Source organism: Engystomops pustulosus, chromosome 1, assembly GCF_040894005.1.
Source record: "Engystomops pustulosus chromosome 1, aEngPut4.maternal, whole genome shotgun sequence".
NCBI lineage: Eukaryota > Metazoa > Chordata > Amphibia > Anura > Leptodactylidae > Engystomops > Engystomops pustulosus.
Genome location: NC_092411.1, coordinates 67,320,900 through 67,346,805, shown reverse-complemented (window position 1 = coordinate 67,346,805; position 25,906 = coordinate 67,320,900). Strand labels below are relative to the sequence as shown.

Genomic DNA, 25,906 nt, shown 5'->3' with positions numbered 1-25,906 from the left:
TAGGTGGTACAAGGCTGAACATGGCTTATATCCTGTGTCAATGAGAGCCAAAAGTAAGACAGTATTAAACATGCTTACTAAGGGCACATGCACATGACTGTATTTCCTTGCAATGTGCTAGCCATACCGTAACGTTTTATTCACAGGTAGCACATGGCCCCTTTGTTTTCAATGGAAAATACATCATCTATTTTATTGACCATATTTATGACTGAACCGTAATTTGGCCAGACGGCTGTGCCAAAAAATATAGGGCCACAAAAAGAACAGAGGCATGAAAAATAGATCAAGCAAATACTATCTTTATTAATAGAAAAATACACCACAAAACATGCTTAAAAACCTTTAAAAATTGTGAACGAAGTCACAAATGAATGACATCCTTGGGAAAGTGCTGAACACATGATAATGTGCACTATTCCCAGAACTCCAGCTTCCCCTACTGGCCACAATATAGTATACAACCATGTACAGAAATAAATATTATAAATGGTGAGCTAATCAAATCTTTTGACAAGTCTATACAGATGCAAAGTAACAACAAAAAAAAGAGGTGAAACACAATAATGGACGGACACACAATTCAAGTATCAGCACAAAACCATGTACAAATAAGAAAATTGTATACCTAAATGCTCAGGCAATGAGAGCGGGGTGCTGGGGATAGATGCCCCACGCGTATCGCTACCTCGTGGTAGCTTCCTCAGGGGGCAAAATATAGGGCTTGATCTTTGTGGCACGGCTGCTCGTCTTTCAATGGAGAGGGGCCTGGAGCGCTCAATCCCCTCCCTTCTTCACTCAGCCACGTGGAAAGCCTGGGCTCTCACTCATTGTATAGCTTGAGCGTTCTGGTGCTTAGTTGGACCGTGCGCCATATTTAAGAATTGTGTTGCACACCCATGTTAAGGGTGCACTAAAAAGGTGATGCACTCTTCGGTATCTGTGCAGGGGGTGCCAGATTCATGTTTAACCTGTGCCAAAAATCCTGAATTTGGCACCCTGCACACTACACAAGAAAACTGCATTTAGTGCAGTTTGGTCCGTTGCCAGTAAATGTACCTCTATGTGTTAAAACAATCACAAATGTTTTACACAATAAACAAGCACTCACACAACTCAATTAACAAATATATTTTTTAAAAGTTATGGAACAATTAATTTAATATTTGTTTTAATTGTGCAAACCTTTAAAAACCTTATTAATTTGTTATCGCTACCATTGGTTCCATATAAAAACAAGTCACAATGCAGGTAGCTATATGGAAAAAGAAACTGTAAAGTTATGACTGTAATGACATGTGGGTTTTTACATTATTGCCAAGTTAATTTAGTCCCTGAGCTATTTCAATTACTTAATTTTCTGTAGTTGCAAATACCGAATCCTTACTCTTTGTCAGCTATTTTAAATGTGAGAGGCTGGCCATAAAAGCTGATACTTTCACAAAACTACTGATATTGTCTCTGTATCATCAAAAATAAGGAACAGTTATGTGACCTTGCAGTCCAAGAGGCTGCCAGCAAAATTAGGTAATCAGCTCAGCGATGCAATACGTATGGTTCCAGAATCTGACAATTATCTAATGCAAACTGACGGGATCATTAGCAGGCATGGTGATATATCAGAATGGAAGCCGGCTGATGTCAGCACAAGTTTTTGTTTACCAGACTAGAGTCAGGCCACGTCTAAGCAAGTGATTCAACAGCTAAATCCGAATCACCATAGCGCCATTACATTTGCCACAGTAGCACACAGCAGAGAGTAGTTTGTTTTAGCCACTAAAAAATAAAAAGCCATTTGAGTAAAGACCAGTGTTCACACTAGGCTGTGCAGCAGCATAGTTTCTGAGATCGGCCCACTTAGGTCTACAGCTGTCAGTGCGGGGAAAATATCCTCCTGCACTCTCTGGGAGCTCTAGATGGGATCTTCTTCTTCAACAGCAAGGAAGAGTGGAAAAAAAAAGATGTGAGGGGCCTTAAAGGAAATCTACCATCAAAATCAATCATGATAAACCAGTGACACTTATACTGTGACTGTGGTGATCTTCTTACATGTGTTATCCATGGCATTCTTCCTTCTAAAATCAACTTTTAAAATTATGCTAATGAGTCTGACTTGCTCTGAGGTACGTTACCAGAGACCCTGCGTGCTGTAGTTCACAGGCTGTTACACTGTACAAGAGTATGTCTCCCCCTTCACCTGCTACCTCTGCACTTCCTCCCTCCATATGTCTGCTGTAATTTCACAGCGGAGGGGTAATGTCCCCCAGAGCCCTTTTGGCTCATAAGGATAATTTTTAAAGTGGATTTTTAGAAGGAAGAGGAGTATGAAGAGAGAAAAATGCTGGTTCTAAGGGTGCCACATTTATATACATAGATGTTCCCATATGCTGGCCGGAAATCTAAAGTGTACACCATAGTGTATATTAGTGATATATAAGTGTCACAGATAGTGTCATAACCTTGATCTTGTAAAAACTCTGCCAAGGTAGGTAGATAAAATAGCATCTTACAATAATGCCTGGATGAATTAATAATTAGATGCTCTTGTATAGACTTGTGGGTATACAACTGGCTATGACGATAGATTATATAGTTAACAGTGTTACACGTGTGTGTGAATGAAGCGTCTTGTTCTTGATAGTAGTATTTTAGTGCACTCTGTGGAGGGCATGGATAGCATACATTCATTAAAGGACCTCACTAATATAATACAGATAGGAAAATGGCAAAATAAAACCACATTTATCAAACAAACAGATCACTATAGTGGCACAATACACCAAACATCCCCGCCTAATGATACATCTGCCCTTATGTATATCTATATCTTACACATCATACATCAGCCCTACATATATATATATATATATTACATATCTGCAATTAAGATTTATTGTTAATCCTAAAAAACAATGGTGCACTTTTTCTTTTGACTCCTGGCCTGACGTCAGCGAACCTCATTGCAACTATTATGCAGTCTTGGGTGGCTTCCTAGGTTAAATTCCTGCTTAAAAAAACAGTTCTCCTATCCAGCATGATCCTCCAACAGGTTTGGAGGTCAACAACACAATTTAAGGTTGGCGATCGAGAAACCATTTGCCCGGGGAAGGGGGTGGTTTATGAGGGGGTTTGTTAAATATAGGGAGGGGTTGATGTCTTTTTCTTGTAAAAATTGCTAATAAAAAATATTTGACTAAAAAAAAAAAGATTTATTGTTAATCCTGTTTCTTATGACAACCCAAAAGTTTTAAAATCCAATTGTCAGAGACCCAAAAATTACTTGGCTGGGGTTAGAATTATAAAATATACAGTTGCAACTTAAAAATTCAACTTAAGAACAAAACTACAGAACCTATCCTGTATATAACCCGGGGCTACCTATATATATGTCTGAGTGGGGGAAATGATAACACAGAAGAAAACTGCATATAATATGTAATAGTACTGAGAAGCATACTGTAAAATGTTATTAGGGCCAAAGTAGATCCAGTTGACCCTTGAACTGACTTCTCATGATGGAAATAGCTGAATCATTTGCCATGTCAGAATTTCTTTCAGATACAACCAGCTGCCAGGTTTCAGAACACGGAGACTGGGAGAGAAGCCAACGCCTCCTCACAGTGTGATCTTATAGGATTCCCTACTTCAAAGCCCAGGGATTGTTTTTGGAAGCGAGTACTGTCCACTTATCTCATTGTTAACATTTTACACTTGAAATTGAGAGTGTGATTAACATCAGTGCAATTTATTCTCCGTGTACAATGAAAGGCGAAGCGCAGATGAACGCTTTCAGTTGATTTTGTAGAACATTACGGTTCACAATGATTATTAGAATCCAGAGGTAATTCAGAATAAGATTATTGCAAAGCTGATCAGGCGTCACTGCAAAAGTGCAACTTAGATGCAGTGTTAGAAGCTGAAATTTAATATAAATATAGTACATTAAAATGTTTCTAAATTCTAAACTATAATAAAAAAAAGCAGCAATTATAAATAAAAGAGAAACAAGCCATTGAATTTCTCAGAATCTGAATGCATTGAGAGACGCATCAGACCTGTTTACTTTTGGCTCACTTTTAGATGATGTTCATGTATAGCGTTCATTGTGTGAAATACAGAACATACGTCCGTTTTATTTTCCCACTGAAAAACGGGGTTGGGGACCTGCACTCCTAGTTATCTGCCCTCCCCTTTTAGTTTGAGTTGTGTTTAAAAAATGCAACTGAAACACAAAGTGTAAACGTTGTTAACATGTTTAAAATAGCTTTCTGTAAACATAAATGTTAAAAGCAATGTAGGCAAATCTCCTCGCCTCAACTGTTGGATTTCAAAACACAATTTATTTATTTTTTCTTTTTAAAAACTAGGGGGCATCTGTAATTTTTCCCATAATATGTTACAAAATGTTCAAATATTCACTTGTACAGAGTTTGATGCAAAGTTGGTGAACTTTCCAAGATAATCCTTCAAAATGTTATGTTTTTGGCTTGATGCCTAGGTTATAAGCTGTAGTTTAAATTTGTGAAGCACATTCAGTTCATGAGAGTTGAGACATAGGGGCACTTTTACTAAGAATGGTTCAAACTGCAGTAAGTGTGGCTTGTCTGTGTAGTGTGCAGAGGAAGCCACGATTTCTGGCGCATATGAATCTGGCGCTTCTTGAACTGGCTCGAAAGAGTGCACCACTTTTTTTCTGATCTATCTTTAACCAGGGGGCGTGCAACACACTCCTGTTGGACTTGCATGTTAAATCAGGCGCACGGTCCGACTGAGCACCGGAACGTCCCCTAATTTGTGTCACATGATGCCTAGTGCAGCTGTGCCAAAAAAGGGTTGCATGTGGCACATTTGTGGTGCAGACACTTCTTAAATACCTGTGCACGCAGTTTGCACTAGAAAGAAGGCACAAAGTCCACCAGAAAACTGGTGCAAAACCCTTAGTAAATGTACCCCATAGTCTTCAGCAGTCAGGAAAACACTCTGCAACCCATGGGGCAAGGGACCTGAGTGAAGTTGGCCCCCCCACCTTGTTCTAATCAAACAAAATTGGAATCAACGTTTGTGCTGGTTTGTGCAGCAGAAATTTTTGTTTGTGCCGCCATCGTTTTCGAGATGTTAATGAAAGTTTCCAGAGGTCATCAGAGGTCAACCAGCCCCCCCACATTGCCCAAATCAAACAAAACTGGTGCCGAACAATTCTGCTATGTTTGTGCTGCGCAAATTTTGTTTGTGCTGCTTTTGTTTTGAATATATGAACAAAAAATTAAAGTTAAAAAGTTCAAGCAGCCCCCCCACATTAACCGAATCAAACAAAACTGGTGTCAAACGTTAGTGCTACGTTTGTGCTGGTTTGTGCAGCAAAAATTTATGTTTGTGGCGCTATAATTTTTAAGGTATGTTCAGGTGTTTGAGGTGTTTAGGATGAACTGGTAAAAAACAAACCTAGTGACACTTCCCTGGTTTGATCACCAGGAGGAGCTAGCAAACACATTGTACTTTGGAAGAAATGAACTCTGATGACCTCTGCAAAAAAGTATGAATATATTAAAAATGATAGCGGCACAAACGAAAATTTTTGCTGCACAAACCAGCACAAACGTAGCACTAACGTTTGACACCAGTTTTGTTTGATTCGGTTAATGTGGGGGGCTGGCTGAACTTTTGAACTTTAATTTTTTGTTCATATATTCAAAACAAAAGCAGCACAAACAAAATTTGAGCAGCACAAACCAGCACATACGTAGCAGAATTGTTCGGTCTCAGTTTTGTTTGATTTGGGCAACGTGGGGGGGGGGGGGCTGGTTTACCTCTGATGACCTCTGGAAACTTTCATTAAAATCTTAAAAACGATAGCGGCACAAACGAAAATTTCTGCTGCACAAACCAGTACAAACGTAGCACAAACATTTGACACCAATTTTGTTTGATTTGAACAAGGTGGGGGGGGGGGGCAACTTCACTCAGGTGGGCAAGGGCTTTTCCTAAAATTCTATTCTACTTTTATTCTGTTGATGATTAGATCATGAGGAGCAACAGTGCAATAAAATATACAAATCTGTCCAGGGTGTTACTGTGTGTAAACAATGACCCTGTAGCATTCTTTGATATGTCTCCTCCAAATGCTGCAATAACCTTTTAAGAACTTATAAAGTAGACGGGAAGTCAAACTATCCTTCTCCAAGTGGTGAGCGTGAGGGACCTCCTGATCCTATCCAAATTTCTATACCGCATTTATTACATGCCTGTGAGACTCCACTGTATGGGAGTGTGTCGGGTGATTCCTGCTTATGCTGCTGGCTCCTTCCGGCACTGCTTATGGGCCAGTCTCTGGGTTAGTGCCTTTTGGTATGAGGTGCTGCACTTCCTTAACGGGCATTTTAATTTCCCGCTCACTGTCTGCCTTCTGAGCGAAGTGATCCATGGTCACTATGATATTTTTACTTTTGTCTTATACTATGCTCGCAAAGTAGTGATTATTTCCTGGAAAGATCAGGATCCCCCTCCCCTGCACGCCCCTCTTCATTACATCACCTGGGAGAGGGAGATGTGGGGGCATGCATAATTAGCAGCTTGGAGAACCGAACATCTCATCCCCATGCTCCAGGCTCCTAATTATAATTTTTTTTCTAGGTGATTCCGGCATGTCAAGTTTAGCAAAGAACACTGCCCGGATCAAGATGAAGAGGAGTGTAAGCAAGTATGTGTAGCTATTTTTTTTTTTTTTAAATGGTAGATTTTCTTTAATAGGTATAGGTTGTGTATGTGCTGTTGTATATACTGTGGCAAACATAATTTTTAAAATTTTATGGTATAAATTAATTTTAAGTTCAGGATAACATTTGTCGATAAGGAAAAAGTTGGTAGTATTAGTAACATGTATACATGTGGCATATTTATGCCAGTTTTTTAAGATTATTTCCAAACAAAGAAAATCTGGCACAAAGTACAGTTGCATTATAAATAAATGACTTTGTTGTACCACCGACCACTTCATGCCTCCACCCACCCCAGTTAGTGTACAGCATGCACAATTTACTAATAGGCTCCAGCCTCTTAGTAAATCCGTAAAGGGCAGTCCGTCATTCTCCCTTAATTTCCGGCAGGGTTGACTGGTTTAAACCAAGTCAAACCTGGTTTAAAAATCAGGAGCAGTCGCCGCCAGAAAACAGTCAATTCGGTAAAAACGGTTTAAATTGGGCTCCACAAAAACTGCTTGAAATCAGCTAAAAATGCTGATTTTGATGAGCCTTGTCTGCCAAATAACTGCTGGATAAGGTTTAGTAAATCACCCCTAGCCGGTATGTAATACTACATTTTTCCGTAGCTGGCAAAACTGCAAGTGCGCCAAATGGCTTTTAAACAAGGCAGTTCTATATAGTGTCCTAAAATTAGGTGACTTCAATCACTCACCAACTTCCCTCTATTTGACAAATATGTCTTTTGAAAAGACAAAACTATTGCCTGTAAAACATGAGATGCTAAAGGTAAACAGGGCGCTTGTATCTCGCAGACATACACAATACAGAACTTACTTAGACGCTGTCTCCTTATCATATTGACACCGCAGGTCAAGCAGCTCCCTCTGAGTTGTCTTCAGTGCTGCATAACAAAGTAAGACAGAAGCATTTGGTGAAACTGTCTGCTATTCCATCTCACAAAGAGATTAATAACCAGGTCAAATAACAAAAGTCTATTTCAAGAGCCATCGGGATATATTCGACAGCTCATTCATTTTAGCTTTTGTCACATCTGTCTCCTCCATTCTCTCTGTGCATTTTAAAGAGGACAAAAAGTCTCTCTTCAACAAACAATCCCACTTGTGAAGATTGTGAGAACGCAGGCCAACGTGTTCCAGATTCAGCCCTCCAAATATAGATGAGTAACTCCAGGCTCTCCACATCTTGATTAAAACGACTCTGTCAGCAGTATCGACCCCTAACATCTCTGGACAGTGGTAGACTAGTTGTGTAAAGGAGTTTGAACAAACCTCGCTGACTGGTTATGTACATTACTCTATGTACCAAGTTCTGTTCTACCCTACCCCAGCTCTTTTCTCTTAGATGAGACTAGTGTTCATCCAAAAGACCTCTAGAGGCTTCACTTATGACCAGAGGGAGAACCATGCTGCTGGTATCATGTTAAAGATAAGAATCTTAAGGCTTGAGATTCTATGAGCAACAGAAATAAAGATACAAGTAAAGAATATATTATATTATATATATAAGCCGAGTCTTACAAAATGTGCTGAAAAATCCAAACTCTGCTTATATTTGAGTAAAAACAAAAAACAGTACTTGCCTTTCAGATGCCCCCTGTGAGTCCTCTTCTTTCTTACAGCAGCGACAGGTGCATGCACGCTAGCTGCACGTATACTATGATGTCAGCCGCTGCTGTTGTCATAGTGTGTGCACGGCCAGCACAGAACCTGTCACGGGTATGATGTCAGGGTGCTGGGTGCCTGGTCCACAGGAAATCTGCCCTGGTAATTTTTGTTATGTATAGACAAACTTTTAAAAGAAATCTACCAGTCAAGCATGATAAATCAGGGACACTCATAGAACCAGGCACTATAACTGTGGTAATCTTCTTATCTTCTCATCTTCCTTCCTTGTGCCAATGGAACGGAATGGCTCCTGGGGGTGTTACCAGAGCCCCCTCATGTTGCATATTTGCAGGCTATTACACTGTCTCCCCCTCCCCCTCTGCAATTCACTCCTCCCTCTGCCTTTTGTAATCTCACTGCAGCATAGGAAGTTTCAGGACACACTGGGAAGGAGATGTTCTCCTTCCACACAGTCTGCAAATCTGCAACACGGTGGGGCTCTGGTAACACCACCCAGGAGCTCTTTAGGCTCATAGGCATCATTTTGGAAGCAGCCCATGGTTAACACATATAAGAAGATTACAATAGTCAGGGTGTCTGGATCTATGAGTAAGTGTTGCTGCTTAATCATGTTTGATTTTGATAACTATCTGAATGCTCCCTACTACTGTTATCTTCGCTACTCACATCAAATTCACATGTATAAAAGTATCCAACAGTTTAACAATACATGTGTGTGTGTAAATAATAAGTGTATTCTATATCCTATAAGATAAATATACAATCAGCCTAGTAAAGACTTCATAAAACCAAACTTCTACTCCCACATTATATTTCCATATGATAGACATATGCATTGAGCCAGGATAGTCACTATATTATTTGGTCCTATGTGTTTATACTAACCTGAATGAAGAACCTTGATCTTCTCCTCAGCTTCACCAAGTCTGACAGCTAACGTAAACTGTGCTTCTTGTAATCCTCTAAAGAGGAAAGATATATCAAGTGTCATTAGCACAATATAAGGAAATGAAGAATGTTATAAGGAGCTCATGTGATTCTTAGCTCCAAATTGAAATTTAATCTCCTAAACAAATGAATATATAGCTACAAATGTTACTTATACTATACTTTCCCACAATGTAGAAAATGTTTTAAACGCCATCACAGGTTTACAGTAGTTGCTGTAGATCATTAAATGGTCACTACCAACCTTTACATAAAACGATAGTATCCAAAACTATTAAAATAGCTTTTTTTCTCCACTTATTATGACCAGCCCTCCCCTGGAAACTTCTAATCATGAAACTTTTGCTGAATTCCATCTTGCAATCTTTAATGTCAGCTCAGTGTGCAATTGAATTACATGCAGCATTTTGAATCTCTCGATAGTGAAAGGGAAGTAGTTGTTGAATGAGGAATAAGTAGGGATACAGATAAACAGAGGCTGCTGCAGAATAAAGGGAACTGTGCATCTCACCGAAAATGATTTACTTAGATCATTGCTCTTAGAGGAAACTTACCTATAAAGGTAGATCATGTGGTAGGTGAATCTATAGGACGTGAGGATAGCAAACTTTTATTTCCCTAATATGCAGATTTTCTAATGAGGCTACTGAGGCGTGGAGTAGCCTGAGCTGAGGCTACACGATGCAGCTACTCCACGCCCCAGTAGCCTCTTTGATCCTCCTACCAGAAATCTTTGGCATGCAGCTAAAAGGAGCTGTGTGCCCTCGTCCGCTAAGCCTGCCGTCCACGCGTGCGCAGTCGCTCCGGCTTCGGAGCAGTGTCTGCGCAGTCGTGGGCCTGCTTATAAAAAGGCAATCCTCACGTCTAATAGATGCAACTACCATAGAACCTGGTATTACAGGGAGATCCGTGGTGGTAGGTTTCCTTTAAATATTTTATCTCAGATATTGTTCCATAATTTTCTAACTTGTCCCTTATGGTGTGTGACGGAGCAGAGTACTTTTTTATTCAGTGCGTGTATGAGAGACATCACTACAACTATTCTTCACTGGCTGTGAAAATTATAAAGAAAGCCTTCTGAGGGGGTGGAACTACTCAAAATGTAGTTAGTTGTAAGTCATCTGAAAGGTAAGTAGACTTTAAAGCAAACCTGTCTCCAGGAATGTCATTTTTAGCTGGTGACAGTTTCCAATAGACTATTCTGTGGGAAGCTGCAGCCTGTGTGTGCCTGTGTCTCCTCATATATCCTTCCTCTACTCCACACCATCCCCGTTCCCTTGCTCAATGCACATGACAGGAAGTGGGGAGGGGTGAGGGAGTTGGAGGAGTGTATATACAGGATGCAGCTGTCGCCTCCCTCTCCATGGAAACTACCACATGCATAGCATGGGCTATTGAAACCAGCTAATATTACCTTCCTAGTGACAGGTTCAGTTCATGTAAAAAGATGTAAAACATATGATTATACATTTCACATCTGTAGGATTTGATAATCCTTTTCACTTAATAATAATTCTTTTTTTGCCGTTCTTTAAACTTTTTATGGGGTATTGGTGGATTTGCGTTTTTTTCTTTTTAGCACCAAAGATACACTTATTGCAAAGTTGGCAGAGCCTGAGTTTTCCTATGTTCCGCCTGATTTATCACCAGTATCCAGATGGTGAAGTCTTTAAATTGTTGTATGGCTTCAAAAAGAACCTCAAAAAACGTGAACGAGTTGCACATAATCTACAGGATCAAATGCCAGATTTAACACCTTTTAAGGCTACATTCACACGGCCGTATGGGGGGGCGTATATACAAGTTCTTTCCTCGGAATACGGCGCCGTGCAGCGATCTCCCCCTCCTCCTCTCCCTGGCCCCGACATGTGCCCGCCGTGACCCATGTGTGTGTGACCCATTGTTTCATTACGGATACAGATTAACACTCCCCAAGCTACACTAGACTGATTCATAACTGATTTTTGTAGTTTCTGGGCTTCTTTTTGATATGCTGTACTTTCTTTAGTCAATCTCTCTTAATCTAAATAAGCCATATGAAATAATCTTCTCTCAATAATAAACAGAAATACTATAAATGGAAAGATGGCTAAAGAGAGCATTTAATAACAAAGTATACTACAATATTAACTCATAGGAGCAGTTCCATATGCAAGCTGCCAAGGATATCACTAAAATCTATGGCAGATGTAACATAGTATCTTCTATTATTCAGCCATAATCTATAGTGCACACAGATTACACCGCGCTGCACAGAGCTTGCCAAATCAATCCCTGTCCCCATGGGGCTCACAACCTACCACTATGTTTTTGGAGTGTGGAAGGAAACCGAGGGACCTGGAGGAATTTCACGAAACATGGAGAGAACATACAAACTCTTTGCAGATGTTGACCTGGATGGGACTTGAACCCAGGACTCCAGCAGTGCAAGGCTGTATATAATAATAGTCCCTACAGTACTAAATTATGCATAATTTTCTTTATCTGCCAAAGGTGTGGTCTCTCTCTTATAAAGAGTTAAAGAGTCAGGCAGAGATAGAAAACTCATTACTGTATTTGTCACTGAGCTAAGAACACACCTGTAAGCCTTCCATTGGAAATGTCTATTCTTAAATCTTGCTGTACACAAATCTAGGAATAAAACCAACTAAAGCTGAATTATTGCAGATTGGTAACACAGATATTTAGCAAACTTGGAAATGCAGGAAATATTCATTTAAGATTGTTTTATCATACAATGTTTTATGACTCACAGTTCAGTTTGTAAATGCCATGAGCTGGTAACTATGCAGGGAACAGGCAGATTTGAAGTTACACTGGCAGTCTCCCAAATCAGTGATTTACCCCCGTGACAAGAGTATTCACTAATTACTAATAATACAAAGTCCACGTTTCTACAATATTACCAGTTGTATAGCCTCCTGTGACCTATGTTATGCAAATATCACAATGCTTTGTAATATGTTTTGAAGGTAAAGCCAAAAAGTAACCAAAACCACTGTTACCACGCAAAACATCTATTAATTCACTAGAAAGTGAAACATTAAAAATCACCCTTCAGGTATCTGAAAATTCCTTTAGCATATGGATAAAAGACCGGTCAATATGAAACCCTGATAATATAGGTTTATGAACTCAATTATCAGTGGTGGAAAACCCATTGGGGGGAGATTTGTAAATCTTCTGTCTACGACAAAATTCTGTCATAATTTGCACACAAAAAACTGTCTGCATCACATTTATTAAGGGTTCTACACAGTTTTCTGGCGCTCCTATGGCTAGTTCATCAAAAGGGGCATGGCCTATGAAAAAGGTCATGACCTTGCAACCAGTGTGCCAAAAAATACTGCTGACCTGACACAATTTTGTCCTAGTTTTCAGGCATTAAGTAAGCCAACTAATATGAGGTGCAAAGTTCTACTACACAGTATTAATCTACTATACAATTTCATACAGCACCTGGATGTATGCTTTTCTTCTTAAATTTTTTTTTTTTACTAAGAGCTGCATCAAATGCATCTCATCCCCAACCAATAAGTACCCTGCTCTGTACTGGGAAGGGCAGAGAGACCCAAAACAGCCACCGAGTATCTGTTTTGGCTTATATGAGACACTTTTCTTCCATCTCTATGACCGCTTGCATATTTTTTTCCGTGAATCCCTGGCTGTTCAATTTTAAAAGGGCTTTGAAGTTGTAAAAAGTAGATTTACCCTTTAAGATTCACTCTAACTAAGAGCCCCCAGGATTCCAGTGTCTGTAAACTAAAGAAAGTGGTTACACAACTCAATCTGCCTGCGCTTCTCTACCCACGTTTTAATAAACTCTTACTTTATTTGTTCAGCATTCAGCAATCGTCTGCCCCTTACATCTCTACACATTAATCATCTTCAGGTATTTAATTTAAAGACTGTTTGTGTTTCCCTGTGAGAGCACACAAACCTGTTATTAGCTGAATAAGTATTAAATAATGATTTATGAAAAGGCGTCAACAAAGATTTGGGTAGAGAGTGGATACACTGATCATGGATAATTATCTGTTATAAGTCTGCCTTTCACACCCTGAATCTAACAAGACCACTGAAGTGATACAGACACCAGTCACTACAGTAGCTTGTTTTAAAAACAAAAGAACAAGCAACATTAAAAACTAAAAATGTTTTCAAATTCTTATAGCTGCTCATGTGAGTCAGAAACAGAAACTGAGGTTAAACTGGACAGCGAACATCCAACACCCAAATGATTACATCTTCTTATAGGAGCTAGTATTGCTTATGGCCCAAGCAAAATATAGCTTTAGCTTTTCTAAACCTTAAAGGAAATCTACCATGGGAATCTACTCTCTGAGAGATTCCCGATGGTAGATTCCTCATCCGGGAAGCAGCTGCATCCCATTTTTCACTAACTCTGGGATGCATAATTAGTGAGTTTAATGCTGGAATATGCCAATTAATTTCTTAGACTACTGGGGCATGGAGTAGCCCGAGACAGCTCTTGGGGGGGGTAGGCGATTCCACATCCCCTGTAGCCACTAATAACACTCCTCTACCCGCTCCGGCCTGTCTCTGGCATCATTTGGGCTCTGCGCAAGTGCAGTAGCTTGCTGCCGCTGGCAGACGACTGGAAGCTGCTGTGCGTGCGCACAGCTCAAATGGTGACGGAGATGGTCTTGAGTGGATAGAGGAGTGTTAGTAGAGGCTACTGGGGGCGTGGAGTAGCCTTCGCCCCAAGAGCAGTCTCCGGCTACTCCACGGTCCCAGCATCCTTAGAAATTCATGAAAACCGGGATGGAGCTGCTGCCCGGTGGGGGAATATACCATGGGAAATATCTGCATGGTAGATTTCCTTTAAAACATCAATACCCCAAAACACACAAATAACCCTTCTCCTTCTCTGTCTGATGATAAATTCTTCAAAAGTAGTTGACCGTTTCATTTAATCAGATGTAAAATAACTTTTCATTTAGTATTACTTTATAAACCTATGGTTGCACAGGATGTTTGTTACAGGTATAATTTCTTTTAAAGTCGGCTTTAAAACAGATTAGTATCAAACCTAAAACAGTACTTATACCTCTATACAGCAATAAATATATCCAAATGATTGTAAATACATGTACAAAACATACTTAAAGTTTGATTGCTAATAGTTTGTAAGAAAACATCAACGTATAACTAATGCAGATCCACTAATCATGCCCAATAGTCAAAATGGGTAAGTGTAGAAAGTCATGTCCATCACAGTGTTTGATGCCAGATGCTAAATCAGGTGAATCATTAGACTATTTAGTCTACTTAATACCTCCTATTACATGGCTTAGTGTATACAAAGAGCGTGGGTGGTCTATCTCTATAAAGTTTAGAACTTGTGGTTTTCTATCCGAATGAAGATTATATTTTTTAATTCGAACTTCTGGTTTTCCTGTTCTGCTTTTGGGAACAGCAGCTTATCCTCCCACATATATTTCACCAGGGGTGTAACAATCGTGGTCGCAGAGGTTGCCACCGCTACAAGGCCCTGGTACAGAAGGGACTGCGGCTCTTCCATATGCTGCATCCATACAAGAAGAAAGTGCAGCACATGGAGCAGCTGTAGAAGCTGGGGGCCCCCTGTATGATGGGTCGTCCATGGAGCCGCCTGCCAGTGGCCTGTTGGGTCCATGCTGTTCCCGGCAGCAGTGGACACCCAATGGAGGAAGTAATGCTGTTCCCGAGCTCCCCCTACTGTGTAATGTGACAGCAGCCAGGCAGCTGCAGGGTCGGAAGAGACAGTGAAGGAAATCCAGCACCAGCGCTGTAGATCCACACTACTGTCCTGGATGTTCCTTTCTATCCAGGTCAACTTACAGTGTGTCATTTAGAGAGGTAAGTATGTGTGCGAGTGTGTCATGTATGCGTATATGATTTGTACATATATACCACAAGTATTTGTGTGAAAATGTGCAACACGTGCAGTGTATATGTGTTCAGTAATGCATGGCACGTATAGTGTATATGTGCAGTCAGTATGTATGTGCAGTAATGTATGTGAAGTAGGTATGTGCAGTAATGTATGTACAGTAATGTATGTAGATGTAATGCATGTTTGCAGTGGCGTAACTTGAATCTGCAGGGCCCCATTGAGTCTGTGCCAGGCCCCCTGACTATAATGTATGTTTTATAGTACTAGTCTTCTCATATGGGAAAGTGACACCTTATGGGCCCCTAAATCTCCTGGGCCCGGTTGCGATCACACCCTTTGCACCCCCTCAAGTTACGCCCCTGCATATTTGTGTGATGGGTGTATGTACTGCATGTGCAAGTAATAATGTGTGATAGATGTGCGTATTTGAAATTATATGACTATATGGTATGTGGGGCTATTTGTACTATCTATGTGTATGTGAGTATGTATTATATGTGTGTGTAGTTTATTCGTGTTTATTTTTATGTTTTTTATTTATTTTTGTGTTTCTATTTTTCACTCTTCACCTTCAAAAATTAATCCTTTTTTTTATTTTTCCATGTACAGCGCTGAGTGAGTGCGTAAAGAATTGTATTTCAAAGTGACAGTATTTTATATTCCATGCCATGTACTGGGAAGTGGAAAAAAAAATTCAAATGTGGTAAAATTGGTGAATTGGTTTCAGTACACTTAAATAATTAGAACCTTATGTACGAAAAAAAAAATGTCTTTGTTTCATCATCTACTGGCACTAACAACTGTTTCATACTTAGGGCTCATTGACACGGCCGTCTGCGGAGACGTATTTGCAGCCGCAAATTTGCCGTCCCCATAGACGGCAATGGCCGCCCGGCGGAGTTCAGTGCCACACATGTTCTGCGCCGCACAACAGGAAAAGATAGAACATGCTCTATCTTTCCCTTGTGTGCGGCCATGCGCCGCTATTTCCTATGGAGAGAGGAGGGGTCATCTCCTCCTCCTCTCCAGCAAGGCGGGCATACCGCGTGTGAATGAAGCCTTAGATGTACAGAACTGTGTGAGGTGAAGCTGTTGGGTTTTTTTTGTTACCATTCTGGAGACTGTTTATACTTTTTGATCACTTTTTATTACATTTTTTATACATTGCAAAATGGCAAAAAAAAATAGTGTTTCAGACATATGGATGCTATTTTCCGTTCTAGGGTTTAACACTGGGAATAACCATTATCATATTTTGATAGATCTGGACTTTTGGGACGTAACGATACCTTACATAACTTTTAGGTAGTAGTAGTAACAGTAGTTTACAACCTTGGCATGCTGCAGCTTCAAAAGCCACATGACATGTCAATTTACACTATGGTATCTTAGTGCAGTATGTTAACTGCATTGATGTCCATTAAAAAAAAAAGTCAATATTTAGGGTGGGATGTTCTGTCTGTAAAATAAAATGTACCGCAAGTGACCATATTTCACGGTTGTGTGAATAAACCCTTAGTCTTTCCACTTCTTTTATTCTATGGGTAGTAGACATGCAAGACAAAGTGAATGAATTTGACAGCTGTGCACATATTGGACATACTGGGGCACATTTACTAAGGACCCTGTGCCAGTTTTTGTCAGGCACTGCACGTTATTTTATGTGCAAACTGCTTGCACATAAATTTAAGGAGTGCCAGCGCTTAGTGTCGGAGACATGAGATTTGTGTCGCAGCTGCACTATACCCGACGCGACACAAAATTCTGCACTGAAATGGGCGTTCTGTGCACACTCGGATGCATGCTCCACATTTATCACGCAGAGTCTGACAGAAGGGTGTCGCACACCCATATTAAAGGTGCACCAACAAAAAAGTTGGTGCACTCTGTCAGTGCAGAGAGCCCCGGATTCATGCAGAACGGCAACACAATTCATGAATCTCGTGCAGGTTGCATTGTTTCTCATAAATGTGCCCCACTGCATATGTTTTATGTGAAACTGCAAAAGTCAAATACTGGATCACCCCAAACTCTGGAACTCTCTACTAAAATGCCTCATACTGTTCTCCACCTTCCAAACCTTAAAACGTAACCTGAAAAACAATTTGTTTAGGATCAGCTACAACAAATAATAACTGCTCTGCTCACTCACCCCATGACTCTATGCTCCCATATAGATTATGAGCCCACACGGGCAGGTCCTCCATGCACTTGTCCCTGATCACTGTAGTTTTTGTATTTGTACTAGAATTTGCTATGGTCTTAAAGGAAACCTACCATTTGATCTGATGCATTATGAAGCAAACATTCTGTGAGAATGTTGTAGCTACACTGGTGCATGATCATATCTTGGTTAATCCCTGAGCTGAGTGGTTTTGCTGAAAAAACAATTATAACATTCAGGACCTTGGGAAAGCTGGGTCAGGCTGGCTGCCTACATAAACACATTATACACGGGAACTTGTAATTACAAATGGAGGTTAGTCAAGACATGACTAATCAACCTGAGCTGGATCACTCATACACAGCAGCTGGGGGATGGTGCAGCAATTGATTATTCTGCCTTCAGGCACAACCCAGGGATTACATCATCCTCTCCTGCAGAGAATAACTCACGTGCTAGGAAAAGCACTGAAGCAGCCATAGAAGCGAAAGATCTTCATTATCATAACGCTGTATCAGTTTTATCTGCAAAACCACTCAGCACAGGGATTAAACAAGATATGATCCTGCATCAGTGCAGCTACAGCATTCTCAAGGTATATTTGCTTCACAATGCATCAAATCAAATTGTAGGTTTTCCTTAATATAATGTCTGTGAACCTCTGTAAATACATAAATAAAAAGAATACTGCCTAACCCTAAATTAGCACAGCTAAAGGCTACAATGCTGTATAGAAACAATATTATTTTACAATCTCAACTAAGTGCCTAATATACTCTACTTTAACTGGTTCACAACCGCCCGCCGTTTATTCACGGGCTGAGCCATCTCCATAGCCGGTAAGTCTTTGCTGCATATTACAGGTAACGGTAACACCCGCGATCGGTTCTAGCACCGACTGCGGGTGTTATTACAGCGATCGCTGCTGGCAAAGCTGCTGGCAGCCTCAAAAAGATAGCGGTGCATGGGTGCCGCCATCTTGCCTAGGATCGTCGTTCCCGTGACGTCATCGGGGAGCGGCGATCCGTCTCCATGGTAGCCTCGGGTACCCGAGGCTGATAGCACATTGTAATGAATGAGGAGTAAAATCCCCATATACTGCCCTACTGTAGTATGGCAGTATATGATAGGATCATTCAGACAACCTAAGGTTAAAGTACCCTAGGGAGTCTGAAAAATAGTAAAAATAACAATAAAAAAAGTTTAAAAAAATTAAATAAAATTTAAAAAAACCTAAAATTCAAATCACCCCCCTTTCCCTAGAACTGACATAAATATAAATAAACAGTAAAAATCATAAACACATTAGGTATCAACGCAACCGAAAATGCCCGATCTATCAAAATATATTATTTTATATATTTTTTAATGCGTTTAACCCTGTAACAGAAAATAGCGCCCAAAATCGAAAATGGTGGTACAGTCCTAAAAATGATATCATTGAAAATAATATCAAATGTCGTAAAAAATGACACCACCCACAGCTCCGTACAACAAAGTATAAAAAAGTTATTAGTGCCAGAAGATGTTAAAATAAAAAAAAAAAAATTTGTACAGGAGGTTTTAATTTTTGTAAATGTATGAAAACATTCTAAAACCTATACAAATTTGGTATCTCCGTAATCGTACCAACCCAAAGAATAAAGCAGACATGTCATTTGGGGCGCACAGTGAACGCCGTAAAATCCAAGCCCACAAGAAAATGGCAAAAATGCGGTTTTTCCACATTTACACTGCATTTGGTATTTTTTTCCTGTTTCCCAGTACTTGGCATGGAATATTCAATGCCATCACTATGAAGTGCAATTTGTTACACAGAAAACAAGCCATCACAGAGCTCTTTACGTGTAAAAATAAAAAAGTTATAGATTTTTGAAGGTGCGGAGTGAAAAATGGAAATGAAAAAACAGGAAAGGGCCCGGTCCTTAACCGGTTAAATAGTATTCACCCCCAGATGAATGCGGTGCGCCTAGATGCACGTTGGGGTATCTGACATCGTGGTAGATGTTGGTGTAAGGCAACATGTGTAAGCAATGGTTCTTCTTGATCTTTTATGCCCATACTATTCTCCATATATTAGCACTTTATACACTGTTGTACTTTTCATATAGAAATAAAGCCAACTGTAAGTGGCACCAACTTTTAGCTTATATGTGTACAGTCTGTTTTACCTTAACATATGCAGCCATATATACACCATTAATGGTTTTGTGTCTGTGTAACATGATGTTATGTGTGTCTTTCCAATGTAGTGTGATTTCTTTTATTATAAATGTATGTATTTTCTGAATTAACATTTAATAAAGTACATGACATGACTGTAAATAGGATTGTAGGATGAAGGATTGTATGCAAATGAACCTGGGGGGGGGGTCATTTGCATACCATCTTTCATCCTGGTGGTATATGTCATTTAACACTTCATGGTAGAAATAAAAAGTTTACAATTCCTAGACCATAAATGAGTATGAAATTACATTATCTGAGTAAATAATTCCCATGAATACAGAAAAGCATCAATTAAATGCCAACCAAGTTCTCTAGCTAATAAACAGACGAGACCCACCACTGCTATAAAACAATAGAGGGAAAATAGACTGCTCAAATGATATTTTCTTCCAAGGACTACTCAATGCCCACTGGCATTCCTCAGAAGTAATCTGGATAGAATAAATGTCCAGCAATAAAGCATGTAAATGCTGCTCTACGGGTAAACAATTGTGTTCTTGCTGTGCAGAGAGCTAAATCATGACAAAGTTATGTTACAATAGTTTTTCACATGCCATATAGTAGTATGATGCCATCAATGGCTAATATATAAATAATGGATTGATAAAACACACTACACTATGCTTTTGAGGTGTTTTCCTCTTGGTGGTGTAATTCTTGCCAGTGGATTAATGATTAAAGAAATCTACCATCAAATCCATTATGATAAACCAGGGACACTTACTCATAGATCCTGGCCCTATGACGGTGGTAATATTATATTTGTAATCCATGGCCCCCTTCCTTCTAAAATCAACTTTTAAAATTATGCTAATGAATTTGGAGGTCGTACCAGAGCCTCTCAGAGCTGCAGATTCACAGACTGTTACAATACGCAAAACATGACCCACCTAACCCCCTGGTCTCTCGCTCCTTCCTCTGCCTGTGTAAACAGCAGCAGGAAGTGCAGTGGGAGGGGAGAGGAGACCTGATCTGCTCAATGTAAAAACCTGTGAATCTGCATCATGGTGAGGCTATGAAAACACCTCCTTCAGGCTCATTAGTATAATTTTAAAAGTTGGTTTTAGAAGGACGGAGGCTATGGATAACAAATATAAGAATATTACCACAGATTTTTATGCATTGTGAACCAAACATACCTTGAGAATGTTGTAATGACACTGATGCAGAAACGTTTCTTATTTAATCCCTGAACTGAGTGGTTTGGGTCAAAAAACAATTATAAAATTCAGGACCTTGGGAAAGCTGGGTGCATGCTGGTTGCCATACATAAACACATTACTTCCAGATACATGGAGCTGCCTAAACTGTCCCGAAGGGACTAATCAACCTGAGCTGGATGACTCATACACAACAGCAGGGGGATGGTCTTATGCAGGTCAGGAAAAGGCTGGAGCAGTGCATAATTAGGGTAAGAGGAGCACGCGACAGATCATAATCTTATAATTGTTTTTTCAGCAAAACCACTCAGTTAAGGGATTAAACAAGATATGTTTCTGCATCAGTGTAGCTACAGCATTCTCAAGGTATGTTTGGTTCATAATGTATGAAATGAAATGGTAGATTTCCTTTAAATGCTCTGTGATGAGACTTTTAATTCTGTATAAATGCCCTCTTCAAAGCATAGGGGTCTGTTTTGCTGGAAATCTGAATGCATACAGAATAGCTTTGGAGGCAGGTAGGAAATGACTGCCAAACTTTATATTGATAGTAATGAAGTGAATAAACCTACAAAACGGTAACATCATGTGCTTTGGATTCTAATTATGGAATTCCACTAAGCTACGACTCCTTCTGGCTTTGGAGAGGTTTATATAGCATATCATGCATGTATGCCTCTGTCATGGGCTATCCACACTGGCCAGTACGGATTCAGGCAAGTTACCATATTTTTGCTATAGAAAGTCCCATTTTAGATTATGGCCTGATTTATAACAGCATCTTCACTAATAGGACAACACAAACACAATGAAGAATCCACCAGCAGACAGGACTTTTCCCATGTCACTCATCTCCCAGTGAAAGTGTCCTGGGCTTTTATACATCAATGATCACTTTTCATTACTAAATCCATTTTGATGATATTTCCATCGGATGGTTATCCTTCTATCCCTTGAAATTCCTCCACCTCTGGGTAATACGGTAGCAGCTTCTCCTTAGTCCTGCTGGGCTCCATATAAACCTCTGTATACAGAGGGCTAGCTCATTCCCACAGCCAGCATGGTGGTCCTGTCACTGGATGAGCTCGTCAGGAAGACCCTCAATCAGTGAGAAGGGACCCCAGGATTACATGGCAGGACTATATATAAATATATACTATGTATATAGCGGCTTCAGCCTGGTGTCATATATGACAGACATGACATGGTCCTAATACATGGGGTAACTAATAGGAATAATGAGAGTTATAACAGAGCAACTACAGAACAACTACAACTCCCACCATCCACCAGGGGTTGTAGTTCTGCATCAGATCCACAGGTGCTTGAGTAACCCCTCCCTGACCTTACACCCTGACCCTGCAGGTTACTCACGTACTTTTCGCTCTCTGCTTCGTTCTTGTGCTGGAAGGTGTCCACAGAGAAGAGCTTCCCGTGCCAGGCGTCCTCCCTCTGCAGCGGGTTAGCAGCCGGAGCGGTGCCCTCTTTCCTCTCTGCGGGTGTAAACATGAAGCAGCATGAGTAGGGAGCCGGCAGTGATAGGGTTACTGCCCACAGCTGGATGTGAGGAGGGGAGTCCCGCGTGTGCCACAGAGAGAGGCGGCATCCTGCAGCGCCATCGCATCACTGCCGCCCCCTGGTGGCGGGAATGCCCAGAGTCACCGGCTCAGGGGCTCCGTGAACGGGAGGACAGTGCACTTTCAACCTCAGCCGACATTCATTAAGTCTGCAATAAAATGTAGTGCGCTGCCCCTCTCCCCTCACAGGGCGCATGGCTTCTCCTAATTACAATGAGGAGGGCATACTGATCTCACATAGGCACAAGTTGTCACAAAGTCTTTAATAAAGTGTAGTGAGGTGCCCATATCCCCTCACATGGCACATGGCTTCTCCTAATTACAATGAGGATGGCATACTTATGTCACATAGGCACAAGTTGTCACAAAGTCTACAATAAAGTGTAGTGCGCTGCCCCTCTTCCCTCACAGGGCGCATGGCTTCTCCTAATTACAATGAGGAGGGCATACTCATCTCACATCGGCACAAGTTGTCACAAAGTCTACAATAAAGTGTAGTGAGGTGCCCATATCCCCTCACAGGACACATGGCTTCTCCTAATTACAATGAGGAGGGCATACTCATGTCACATAGGCACAAGTTGTCACAAAGTCTACAATAAAGTGTAGCGCGCTGCCCCTCTCCCCTCACAGGGCGCATGGCTTCTCCTAATTACAATGAGGAGGGCATACTTATGTCACATAGGCACAAGTTGTCACAAAGTCTACAATAAAGTGTAGTGAGGTTCCCCTCTCCCCTCACAGGGCGCATGGCTTCTCCTAATTACAATGAGGAGGGGATACTCATCTCACATCGGCACAAGTTGTCACAAAGTCTACAATAAAGTGTAGTGAGGTGCCCATATCCCCTCACAGGACACATGGCTTCTCCTAATTACAATGAGGAGGGCATACTCATGTCACATAGGCACAAGTTGTCACAAAGTCTACAATAAAGTGTAGCGCGCTGCCCCTCTCCCCTCACAGGGCGCATGGCTTCTCCTAATTACAATGAGGAGGGCATACTTATGTCACATAGGCACAAGTTGTCACAAAGTCTACAATAAAGTGTAGTGAGGTTCCCCTCTCCCCTCACAGGGCGCATGGCTTCTCCTAATTACAATGAGGAGGGGATACTCATCTCACATAGGCACAAGTTGTCATAAAAATATCTACATACCTAAACTCAAACCTCCATTATAACATATATTCTAAAAACACAATGCAGTGGAAAAAGGGGTGTTTTGGTGCTTAGTCAGACCAGGCGTCAAAGTTCTGTCCTACATGTGGCCACAATTCTGCAGCACGAACAAGTGCTCCAAAAAAGAAAATGGTGCACACTTCCAGAGGAGTGCATGGGGCACCAGATTAATGAAGAACATTGAACACAATTCCTGAATTAGTTGCACACTTCACAAGCAAACAGTTTGCACTGTTTTTGATAAATGTGGGCCAATATGTTTTGGATTTATGTTACTGAAAATTAGTAATGTGTCATTCCTGACAGAGAGGGCTCCGAGGGCTGGTTATTCTGTTCCGGAGCCAGCTCTTTAGTGAGCGGAGTCTAATGATTCTGTTCACTAAAAAGAGCTGGACTTCTCATCACGACTTAAAATGTTCTTCATTGCACTGAAACAGATACATCAGCTCCAGGAGATACTAGATTATTAACACAGACACCTGCAACATCATAAATTACATTATCATCTAGGATGGAGTTATTACTCTGGAGTGCATTCACCCCTTCACATTAATTAAAGGAACTTTCCATAAACATAGCACAAGTAACTATATATTGTAGTCATTTAGATAAGAAGAAAATATAATACAATCAATAAAGTTTATAAAGGTTATTTCTAGATAAAAAGCATAATTTTAACCAGAGAAAGCAACAACCAGTCAGTGGTTCAGTTACAAGGGGTTTTCTACAAATTACACTGGTTTAAAGGATAAGGATTATTGGGGACCCACAGCTGGGACTCACCTTAGTTCTTATGATTGTTAGATGTCCCAGCAGTCAGAACTGCAGTTATCACACACATATACCCAGGGGTAACAACAGGCTCCCTACTTTGGGAAAAAGAAGTCCATCCCATTGCATAGTGTACGTACAAAGTTATAGGAAAAGACAGGAGGAGAATGTAGTAAGGCTCATTTCACACTACCAATCCATTAAAAGAGTAAAAGATGGAGGTTTAACTTATCAGTTTAAAATCCCATTGACATCAATGTAAATTTTATGTCATCCGTTATGTTCCGTTTAGGCAGGGACCTGTTATCCATGTGTTTTTTGGCCTTAAAAAAATGACAGAGGCTGCAGTACTTTTCCTCCGTTTGAAAAAAACACCTCATGGATAACAGATCCATGGCAAACTGACCATAATAGATAACATAAAATTTACATTGATGTCAATGGGATTTTTAACTGATACATTAAACCTCCGCTAAATTTCCATTCTTCACTTTTTTAACGGAGGGAAGGAACAGTGTGAATTCAGCCTAAGGCGGCACAAACTGCTCTGCCCTCTACTGTAGGAGAGGCGCCACACTGTTAGATAACTAGATGTGGGGGAGGGAGCCGGCTCTCTGCCTTGATACTCCCTGTCTCTCTGATTCGGCTCAGGCGGGCTGGATCCTTCCCCTGGATATATCCATCCTATACAGGGGATAACTTATAGAACCTCTTACAGGTTATTGGGACACTAAGCTACCGAAAGAACTATATGAAGCAGTGACTAAATGTCCCCCTTTTCTAACTCTGAGGATACAAAACAAAGCTGTATACTCACCTAAAGATGAGTTAAATGTATCTCATCGGACTAAGGGTGATGCCACACATGGCGTTTTTGGTCCGTTTTTAAACATCAGTTTTCAATCAGTTTTTGGCCGTTTACCATGTGGTTGGCTGCTTACAACCTGTTTATCTATTAAGATAATTGGGAAAAACAGACTAAAAACGGACCAAAAACGCCATGTGTGGCATCACCCTAATCGGTGGTGCTTTTACCGTCTGCATAGTTGTACGTTGAAGTTGGGACAGTACACCTCTGCTTCAAGGTGCATGCGTCTAAGGTCTAGCACAGTGGTGGCGAACCTATGACACGGGTGCCAGAGGTGGCACTCAGAGCCCTTTCTGTGGGCACTCACCAGACAGGAACAAATCCACTAAATCTTCCTGCAGATGCTGCTCTCAGTGATATGTTAAAGCCACAATTCATTAGCTGTTAGGAACTGTGGGAAAAGTGAGAAGGTGTGGACAGAACTGCATTATCTTTGAAGCTCATCCTGCTGGACCCTTCATTCTTCCTCTACAGAGAGACTCTGGAGAGAAGCTACAATTATAGTCTGAATTTGCCCTCCTTCTTCCAACTGTATATGTGGCCTCAGGTGCTGATACGGCTGAGAGATGTGAAAGAACAGATAACAGTAAGTTACTGCTTAAAATGCCACGTTGACACTTCACGGTAAATAACTGGATTTTGGTTGTAGTTTGGGCACTCGGTCTCTAAAAGGTTCACCATCACTGGTCTAGCACATGTACAGCCAAGACTTGTGTACAACACATCAGCACTGAAAGCAGTGTATTTTTTGTTGAAAAAGGTGATA

At 40.7% G+C, this 25,906-nt stretch overlaps 1 protein-coding gene across 2 annotated transcripts in view; it reads right to left on the bottom strand.

The window, feature by feature from the left end:
* Nucleotides 1-25,906, bottom strand: part of CUX2 (cut like homeobox 2) — a 230,498-nt gene that overhangs the window by 38,735 nt on the left and 165,857 nt on the right. For both annotated transcript variants that reach the window (XM_072142885.1, XM_072142893.1), the window contains exons 6-8: nucleotides 22,123-22,237; nucleotides 9,230-9,306; nucleotides 7,533-7,599 (exon numbers count right to left, since the gene is read on the bottom strand). In XM_072142885.1, coding sequence (XP_071998986.1) covers nucleotides 7,533-7,599; nucleotides 9,230-9,306; nucleotides 22,123-22,237 — 259 coding nt within the window. The remainder of the gene's footprint in view (nucleotides 1-7,532; nucleotides 7,600-9,229; nucleotides 9,307-22,122; nucleotides 22,238-25,906) is intronic.